Source organism: Larimichthys crocea, chromosome XXIV (assembly GCF_000972845.2).
Source record: "Larimichthys crocea isolate SSNF chromosome XXIV, L_crocea_2.0, whole genome shotgun sequence".
Taxonomy (NCBI): domain Eukaryota; kingdom Metazoa; phylum Chordata; class Actinopteri; family Sciaenidae; genus Larimichthys; species Larimichthys crocea.
The window spans coordinates 12,222,475-12,232,741 of NC_040034.1; the positions used below are offsets into that span (position 1 = coordinate 12,222,475).

The 10,267-nt window shown below is 38.6% G+C and overlaps 2 protein-coding genes across 2 annotated transcripts; both read left to right on the top strand.

Annotated features, from left to right (window-relative positions):
* Nucleotides 1-451: 451 nt before the first annotated feature.
* Nucleotides 452-2,177, top strand: fosaa (v-fos FBJ murine osteosarcoma viral oncogene homolog Aa). The gene is made up of 2 exons (XM_027274676.1): nt 452-877; nt 982-2,177. Exons 1-2 carry the CDS (start codon nt 821-823, stop codon nt 1,648-1,650), a joined length of 726 nt encoding a protein of 241 aa, XP_027130477.1. The 5' UTR covers nt 452-820; the 3' UTR covers nt 1,651-2,177.
* Nucleotides 2,178-2,604: 427 nt separating this feature from the next.
* Nucleotides 2,605-9,484, top strand: jdp2a (Jun dimerization protein 2a). The gene is made up of 4 exons (XM_010733864.3): nt 2,605-2,794; nt 5,294-5,511; nt 8,447-8,551; nt 8,665-9,484. The coding sequence occupies exons 1-4, from the start codon at nt 2,707-2,709 to the stop codon at nt 8,848-8,850; spliced, it is 597 nt and encodes a 198-aa protein (XP_010732166.1). The 5' UTR covers nt 2,605-2,706; the 3' UTR covers nt 8,851-9,484.
* Nucleotides 9,485-10,267: the final 783 nt, after the last annotated feature.

The following is a 10,267-nucleotide window of genomic DNA, read 5'->3' on the forward strand; positions in this document are numbered from 1 at the left end:
AAATATTGATCCGGAGAAGGCTATTTCTGGTCGGGTATATTTCAAGGAAATATAACACATGCAGGCTACCCTCTGTTTTAGAATCTAAACATATGATTTATATCTCACTGGTGATTCTCATCACAATCACTTAAAGCATGTGAATAGATTTATTTAAAATAAAATCTCTATTATAGTCCTCATTGTCAATTATTTCTTCTTCTTTTTTTCAGGAGCTCTGCCAAGACATGAGCATTCAAGACACTCCATTTGTTCCAACAGTCACTGCAATTTCCTCTACCCCAGATTTCCAGTGGATGGTCCAGCCTACGATTATTACATCTGTCTCCCCGTCTCTGGGTAGCAAGCAAGCCAATGAACCACAAAGCTCTCACCAGGCAACACCCAAAGAGGGCGGGAATAAAGGAAAAAATGCTGTCAGAAAGGGGAAAACAGAGCAGGTAGGTTTGCACAGATGAGGTCTACCTGCTATTGGACAGAATAGTCAATAGTGTGAATTTACATATGCCAATCTGAATTCCTTGTGTGCAACAGTGCTATTGTGCATGCTCCTCTAGTGCCGTGTGCTGGCTGTGTGCCTTCCTTAGGCAGTCAATTTATATTCAGGTCACAGCAAGTCTGCAACAATGGTCTATTTTTAGACGCATTGCAGCGAAACATGCTTTTGCCATTCTTCACAGGGCGAATTGGCAACGGATGTAGTGGATTTAGGGGATGAGATGGCTGGATTCTTCAAGGCAATAAATGAAATATTTCTTTTGCATCCCAGCTGTCTCCAGAGGAGGAAGAGAAAAAGAGGATAAGGAGGGAGAGGAATAAAATGGCTGCAGCAAAGTGTCGCAACAGACGGAGGGAACTCACGGACACGCTGCAAGCTGTAAGTAAACAGTGATGCATTTACTCAGCTGTCATTTGCACCCACTGTTTGTGTGTGTGTGTGTTTTCCAATGTGTATGATTTTGGATGTCGATCTATCTGAAGGAGACAGACAAGCTGGAAGAGGAAAAGGCAGCCCTGGAGACAGAAATAGCCAACCTCCTCAAAGAGAAAGAGCGGCTTGAATTCATCCTCGCCACCCATAAACCAGTGTGCCAGATGTCAGAAGAGTTGGAGTCTATTTTCCAGGAGCCCACAGGATCCCCAGACCTCTCGCCCAGTCCAGATGAGGACAGACTTCCAGAGGATGGCACCCAGGAAGCTCCCTCGCTCCAGGACATGGACATCCCCAGTGATCCGTCCACAGCCATCTCTGGGAACTCCAATATCTTGCTGTGTGCCAGCGCTGAAATCAACATCTGCGATCTTGAGCCCTCTCTGGACATTAAGGAGGGGCTACTGGAAAATATGTTACCCAGTTTGGAGGAGAAAACCCCCATGGAAACGGCCCGATCTGTGCCAGACATAGATCTGAGCAGTTCTCTTGGGGTTTCGGACTGGGAGACCCTGTACAAGTCTGTTTCCAGCGACCTGGAGCCTCTCAGCACTCCTGTGGTGACCTCCACTCCCACCTGCAGCAGCTACCTGTCTGTGTTCACATTTGCCTGTCCTGAGCTAGACTCTCTCACAGAGGGACTTGACAGCCATAAAGGTGGAGGGGGCAAAGCCGAATCAGTTGATATCCTCAACTCTCCAACTCTCTTAGCCTTATAATGCACAAAGTGATCTGTGTGATCTCTCTGTTTATCTCTGTCCTGCAGGTTGCTGACTTTGAAATGATACCAACAACATATGCCACAATATGCTGTAACACTTCAAGGAATACATTCATGAAATGTCTTGTGTGTGACTTAGCAAACATATAAACTTTCTCCAGATACATAGCCAACAGAGTGATGTAGCTAAAAGCATGGCTTTTACTTTTACAGAAGGGACTGAAGTCAAGTTTTGATTTTAAAAAACGCATGCTGAGAAATTCCAAATAATTTTCAAAAACGTATATATATCTGATCTGTTACTAGATCTGAGATGTAATGTGGAATTTAATGTTACAGTATGGTTTTTGTGTTTGGTTGTTAATAGTGTATTGATTGCGGTAAATGTTGTATTTACATATTCATCCATGTTAAGTACCTGCATACCTCAATGTCATCAACTGTGGTTTTGACCTCATTGAAAGTTTTCCATGAAAACATCCAGTGCTATATACTATATATAAATATATATATATTAATATATCTTATCAAGATGTAACTTATGGTTTATTTTTTTACCTTTGAGATTTTGACTTATTTGTTAAATTAAAAAAGAAGTAAAAATGAGCATTGATTGCTTATCTATGCTGCTGAATAATTACAATAAATCCACATTCAGAGTGATGTTTGATGCTGGTGTTTGCAATCTGTGAAGTATCTTTCTTAATAAATATGAAAACATGCATGTTTAGTCCAATAAATTGAAGGAAGACATAGTTACGGTATGTTCCTAAACATTTGAGCTCTCTCATATTTTCATATTCTCCAGTTTTGTTTTGGAGTCAGACTGTGGATGAGTGCTTGTGCCGTATTTCCAATGCAGGCCTCCATCCGAGCCATATTCTGTCGTTGCAGTATGCAGCCTCAGTGTTTCTTTATGGGAGGAGCGGTGCGACTTCCCCACTTCTGCCCCCACTATGTACTTTTTTACATCCCTGCTTACGTTTGGCTGGCATAGCCTAAGTTCCGCATTCCCAAATCCTCCCAGATTGGGATCACGTTTAAAATCGGGCTGATGCAACGATTTCCACTTTTTAAAATCTACTCTCGACCCTCGGCTGACCAGAAGAAAGGACATTTGTTGCACCTGGGATCAAAGTCAGGTCGGTATACAAAACTTCATAAGTCGAGGACTGGATCATTTTTACATACTAAATAGCTCATTGGCGCGCCACGCATAGGTCATAACGAGGATAGTTTGTGAGCAGACAGCGAGCAGGTTTGGGATGTTTTCGCTTATATGCGCTATTCACTACTGCAGTTGAGTTTATTCTGTGGCGTCCGCAAAAGTCGAGCTGACATCTTATGGAGCATGCTGCAGAAAAAGATGATTTTTCTTTTGTTTGCATGCTCCTCTTACATGGAAGCACGGCGTGCACAAATTCAGAACAAAATGTTCCTCTTTTAGTGTTGTCTGCCCTTCACACTGGTGCCGTGTGTTGATTCTTAAAGCGTGGGGTTTTTAATCTGAAGCCAAATCCGTAGTGAACGTAAAAGCTGTAACATTTTATCACTGCAGCTCTCTGATGGGAAGACAAAGTTACGTAAGATAAATGCCGCACTGAAGAAAAACTTCCGCTTTCAAGTTGACCAATGACTTCAGTATGCATGCTGCAACACAATGAGGAGCTTTACATACACATCCCTACAGACTGACCTGTGAAACTGCAAATTAAATAGTAATCAGGAGAGGTTAAATGGCTTGTTTTGGACCTTGTATTGCATTTGTTGAATCATACCTACACTGTGGACCCTTACAACCTGTTCATGTTCAATGCCTTCACAGCAAGATCCACATAAAAAGTGTCTATACCAAATTTTGAACTAGACCTATTTAGAATATATAAATAGCCTATCTATCATTAATAAATTCATTATTAATCCTTTATGCTTTAGATAGCATGAAAGTGTATTTTTTAGGTTCTACACCACTTGTTTTTGAAGAAGAAAACACCTATGTCATGTCCCGTTTTACCTTAGACATGTCCTCATCTGACACATTCTCCTCCAAATGACTATCAGCTTCCTCATTGTGGAAGATCTAATCAAAGGCCTCTTGAATAGTAAGTCTTGCTGCCATAACCTCTGTGCCTCTGACACTGAAAGAGCAGCTCCGGTACCTCTTATAATCTTTTTTTATAATCTTTATTTTCCTTGATTCGACCCACACTAGTGGGTCTAAAATCCATCTCAGTAGATCTGGGTCAAATTTGACTGGGAACAGTCTCAATGTACAAATATTTGTAGCACCTGTGCAAAAGTATAAACTTTTATAAAAATATTTTCATTTTTGCGTATTTTGTGTCAAAGTCAAATTTCAGGTCAAAGGAAGGACAGGTAGGGTATGTTTAGTTTTAGTTTTGACTTCTGCTCTGCTTACTGTGTTTAGTAAAAAAAATGTCAAGTAATTTCCAGCGATGTGATCACAGATTGCCTCCATTTTACCTGTTTTTAAGATGAGTTTTTCACATGGGCATCATGTGTGTGACACGGCCTGCAGAGTTCCCTTTGTTTCCCTGTGTTTATTCAACCTGTATTATGGGGAAGTGTAAAAACGGAAAGTTATTCCCATGTCGCCTGTTCTCGTCATTCTCAACAATTTATGTACTTTGCATACATAAACTCTTCCCTTAAAATCCCCATAGATCTGTCTTCTGTCTTTCCTACAGTGGTATTTATATCAGATATAGCCTGTTCATAGCTGTGTGTGCTAAAGGTCTCTGAATGATTGACCTTAGATCATACTTTTTGGCTGTATCATGTGGCTTGGAAATCCGCTGAGCTGTTGTAGTAATTTCCTGTGTCTTTTTGCTGGCTTTGCTCCCACACCTCTTTCATTGTGTTTGGATATATTTAAATGTTCATATTCAGCATTTTTAAATGAAGGCATTTGCTGGCGGTAGGCAGTACAAAATAGAGCGAAAGAAAGGTTCAGCATGAAGCATTAGCAGTAAACAAAGTCATCTTTAATTTTTTACTTGGCTAAATGAAACTAAATATGGGGCCAAACTTCACCACATTATGCTGGATTTTGGGAACCAGATTCTACTACCCTGACATTAAATCTCACAAGGAGGAAACCATGGTCAATGGGTGTTTCTTGGCTTTCGTTTTCTTTGAAATAAAGGGGGGAATTTGTCTGAGTTTGCTTTGTACACTCTTGTTCATCTCTCCTTTGGTCTCCAGGGGATTAAAGGAGGTAAATTCCTGCCAAAATGTCTGTAAATGGTGTTATATTCATTCCAGAAAAAGAAGCAAAATAATAAAATAGCCTAATGAGAGCAGCCTCAGCATCCGGCTCCTATAACAGACCAGCAATTCATCACAGTTTGGCTACTCTGACTGCTAGAGAGCAGCAGTGCACCTCAGGCGAATGCCTTCGTGAAGCCATGTAATAGACTGTAGGTCAAATAAAGCACTTGCATATCTGTTTGCCTCTTATGTTTTAAATTAAAATGTTTTTCTTTTTCGACCCACATACCATGAAGTATGCCTCAGCGTGTACTATAACAAGCAGAGCAGACATAGTTTTATGTCTTTCGCATTGATCTGGTTTAGTTGCTGTCTGACTATGTCTACCATTTTCTCCCTCTGCCTCGTAGCTGTGGTCACGACCGAGTCTGACACGATGCCAGGACAAATCCCAGATCCCTCTGTGACAGCAGGCTCCCTGCCCAGCCTGGGCCCACTGGCTGGGATCTCAGCCACCACGCTGACTGACAAGCTCAAATTTGGTGACTTCCAGGAGTTTGGTACAATGCTGTCACCTCTGCACTTCCTGGACAGTCTGGGGAAGAGGCCCCTAGTCATCAAGACAGAGGTATACAGAGTAGCTGATAACAAATATCAACAGCACATTTTGGATTTTTATTCAGTTTACATGATTTTTCGAAACAACAAACATTTATCTGTTCTTTAGATTTGGCCAATGTGAAAAAAATAATTTAACAATCCAAATACGATATTTCAAATGTATCCTACAGATTCTAGTTTACAGGTTTGCTTGAACTGAAAGCACCTTTGAAATTACAGCATTGTGTCATATCTTAAGCAACAGGTCCACCTAGTGGACATAGGAGGACACATTACTGTTGTTAAATATACTGCTGGAGTCTTTCCATTGTGGGTGTCCAGGGAAAAATATGATCAGAGTGACAGGAATTATACATCCAGATGTATTGTTAGGGTAGGTAGCAGGCAGGTCGGTCGTAGTGATAGCAGTACGGATGATCATTTGGTTCAGGTTTCAATCCGCGAGTCTGTCCTGACTTCTATTTTCCACTCTCACAGACCTAACAGGCATTGTCCTAAGTCGAATTTATTTTTTATTTTGCATAATGAATATAGTTTAATAACTGTGTTTCAGTAACTAGCATCACTTCATTGACTCCCTCTGGAAGTGCTGGTAGTTGTTCCCTGCAGCTGTATCAGAATGAAATTGAAATCAACCTTTATGTTATGTTTGGCCATAATCAGTTTGCGTAACTCATAATGTGAAGTGCAGTGCAAATACCAACCTGTTTCTCATAGAAATGTACATATACACACACTTTGAACATAACATAACAGAATATTATTTAACCAAATAGGTAGAAGGTCAAATAACCTATTTAAATATTTACAATTTAAAAATTGCATTGTTTACATAATACACCACACCTAACTGACTAAGTCACAAAATCTAGTGACACACTGGACTTTCTCCATGATTAATTTTGTGTGTGTATGTATGTAACATAGTGCCAGTGCCACCTCACTTTTTTTTAATTGGCTCCCTAACAATTAGAATTATATAGGACTATATTTAATGATGCATAAAGTAATAGTTTTATTTGTAATAATACATTTCTCAAATATTCAGTGTATTCTTTTACAGTGGGGCAGCCTTACATTGGAGTGCAGAGAAAGTGTAAAATGGTTAGATATGAAATGAGTAACGGAATGGATTAGTGCTACTTATGAAAGTTATTATGATGTATATGATATTCTATTGTACAGTAACTTTGCATGAGTTGCGCCATTTTATTTTCATCAGTATCAATGAGCAAAAAGCCCAGAAAAAAGTCTGGTGTATCTATGTTGAGATGCCTTGCTGGACATGCATCTGTAAAATAGTTCACTTCTTGTTTGATTTTACAAACTCATGTAGGAGATTTTAAAAATACCCGTCTGAGTTGGATGTCTTTATGGTATAAAGCAGGGGTCACCAACCTTTTTGGAACCGAGAGCTACTTCCTGGGTACTGATTAATGCGAAGGGCCACCAGTTTGATACACCACTTCTGAATAGCCAATTGTCCAATTACTTACCACTAAATGTCATTATTAATAATTAATTGTATTAATCTCTCGAAGACACGGATCATGTTAATGATTTCTCACAATGAATATCAACAATGATTTAACGATAGGAAACAGATAAATATCATATGCAACACTTTATTTCTATATTTTGTCTTAGTGCAAGTGTTTTTCAAATTGATAAAAAATGTTCAAAAACATTTTAAGATCACTTCTACAACAGTCCTAGGAAATCACAATGTCCCATTTTCACTAGCCAATAACATTTTTAACAAACCATGAATTACTTTGCACCACATTGTACAAATAATAAAATCATTTAAAATACAAAAATAAACTTTCAGATTTTCAGATTTCAGATAAATAAATCTGATTATATTTTGAACTTCACACTAACATCTGCATCTGCAATTTTTTACATTGTTAACATTTTACATAAACAATTGTTACATTTTACAACACACATTTACCAAATCATGAACTGGACACCAATCTGGTATCCGTTTCTCTGTCAGTTAGTGGGAAGCCTGGCATTGCACGCTGTTTACCAGTATGTGTGTACTTGGTGTGTAACTTGACAGCGCAACTCTGAGTGAGTCTTGCAGATGTGCATCAGTGAGTGCCGCTTTGCTGTCGCCACAGTCGCCCCGCAAATAAGACAACACATGCTCCTATCACAGTGGTAAAAAAAACTCTACCTCCCATTCGTCGTGAAAATTATGTTTTTTTCTTTTTTCTGCCATCTTTTTATGGGTTAGTCATCTCCTCATTTTTGCTGCGCCCGCTTGTTTGTCGTCGTAGCGTCTGCGCAGACGCTATGTCATGCGCATCATACTGACCTTTGAACTATAACTAGGTCATAGTTCATTTATATTAAACATTTTTTATTTTAAACATTTTTTTAAACAAGTTTTTTTTATATATATTGTCATTTCCAGTTTACATATAAGTGTGATTTAAACAAGAATAGCAATCAAAATAAATTAGATGCAGCCTATTGGTAAGTGGCGCTATTTCAGCTATTTTTAGAACAGGCCGGCGGGCGACTCAGGTGGTCCTTACGGGCGACCGGGTGCCCGCGGGCACCGTGTTGGTGACCCCTGGTATAAAGGGTTGATGTGTATTTCTCATATCCTTAAATTGTCATTAGTTTTTATAGGTAAACATTTCAAACAAGGTTAAACACAGGCTCGGTTATGTCTTGTTAATCTTGCACACCATGTATTACTTTATTCTCAGCTTTAATTTTGCTTCAAAATGCAAGTAGTAGGACAAAAATTGGCATACTTAGTCACTTCAGCATGGATTTTACTTATTGATAATGATTTTAAAGAAGGTGTGACCAAAGCTTACTGCTATTATAGTCAAATGACAATGCAATATAATAATGGGAAGCTAATGTTTTTCAATGTAAAGCAAGTACATCACAACCTTTTTACCTGCACTGTTGTTTAGAGAGATGAAGAGGAAGAGAGGAGGAAAAGAAGGCGAGAGAAAAACAAAGTGGCTGCAGCTCGATGTCGAAACAAAAAGAAAGAGAGGACAGATTATCTACAAAAGGTAAGACATACCTAGGTATTTCGAACTCTAACACACTGATATTATTTATTGTAACTGCTAAAACAATATTCCTACTTTATGTCACCACTTCTTTTCCTTTCGTCCTCTCACAGGAATCAGAGAGACTAGAGATGTTAAACTCTGACCTTAAAGCCCAGATTGAGGAACTGAAGCTGGAGCGACAGCAGCTGATCCTCATGCTTAACCGCCATCGCCCGACGTGTATTGTCAGGACAGATAGTGTCAAAACTCCAGAGAGCGAGGTGAACCCCCTGCTGCAGCAGCTGGAGGCCAAGTGAAGGTGCGACGACTTTCTGCAGTTTACAGTTAAGGAGAAGAAGAAGCAGCCAACTAGCAGCACTTAGCTTTGGGCCTCAGGTCATGGAGGAGAACCAGCCAACAAGTCCTCCCACCTTAAGTCACGGAGCGTTACACCACAAAATGTGGATCCAAGAATATTGGACACTGTTTTGGCAGTTAAATCAAACTTCTTTTGATTTCTCTTTTGATTTTTTTTTTTTACCATTTATTTGTCAATTTGGTCATCAGAGCTTCAGCCACTATCAGTATAAAGTTAAACAAAGCTATCAAATTACTTTGTGTCCCATACATTCAGTTTTTTCTATGGTGGATTTGTACTTAATCTCTTGTACTCTAACAGCAGATGTAGTACATACTTTTTACTATATTTTTACTATAACTGTTTCAACAGCATTTCAATTACTGTTTCCATGCAAGGCCGGGTTACATGTAGTTATATACTGTATGTGATTAGGCTAAAAATAGACGTCTTGTTATAATGAGGAGTTGCAATACTTCTCAGCCTTTATGCCCAGAATTACTTGGACTGCCTTTGTTAAAATGCATTCTGGGAATCTAAGTTTTAGGGTAGGCAGTTAGGAGGAAATGAGTTAGAGATACATTTGGTAAAGTAAAAAAAAAAACAACTACTGGAATACATTAACCATCATGTACTGATGATAATATGTGGTGGTATGAAGAACTTACACACACACAGTCAGCCTTTTTACTATAAGATAACCTTCGTGGTCATTTTTGTTCTTTCATACATTTTGTGGCAGAACGATTGATCTTTTTTTTTATTTTTCTTTATTCATATGTTTTGGCGCAGGCGTCATATAAGCACATATATATATGGACTGTTTACATTGTACTTTATTTTCTGTTACCATAATGTTACTACCAATTATGTTTTTTATACTTTTGTATATGATGTTATATAAGCATATAAGCTATCACAAAATCCCATTTTGTATTTCCATAAGAAATAAATGTTTAGTTTCTTTTTTTTCTCGAATTATTTTTTTGTGTTCTGAAAAGTGATGTTTTATGTTTTGGATACAATCTTTATGACAAAAGATTTCAGGTAAATGGTTCCATCTTGTGGCCAGGAGTAGCACAACATGTATGTTTTATTAGTTACCACACATATTTGTGAGATTTTGTCTAAGAACTTTCACAAATTTCACTTTCCCCTCCATGTTTGGGTAGTTTTTATGTTTTCTGGGATCAAAAGGGATCCTGCAGAGGGGAAGCTAATTCCACACAAATGATGTCTCATGAAGTAAAATAATATATTTGTTTAATATTTAATCATATTCCCCTCACTTCACATGTAATTCTTCATTAAGTCTTTAATACTCACATGCCTCTCAATAGTGCAGTGTAACCACACACCACGAGTTCCAATTTGCA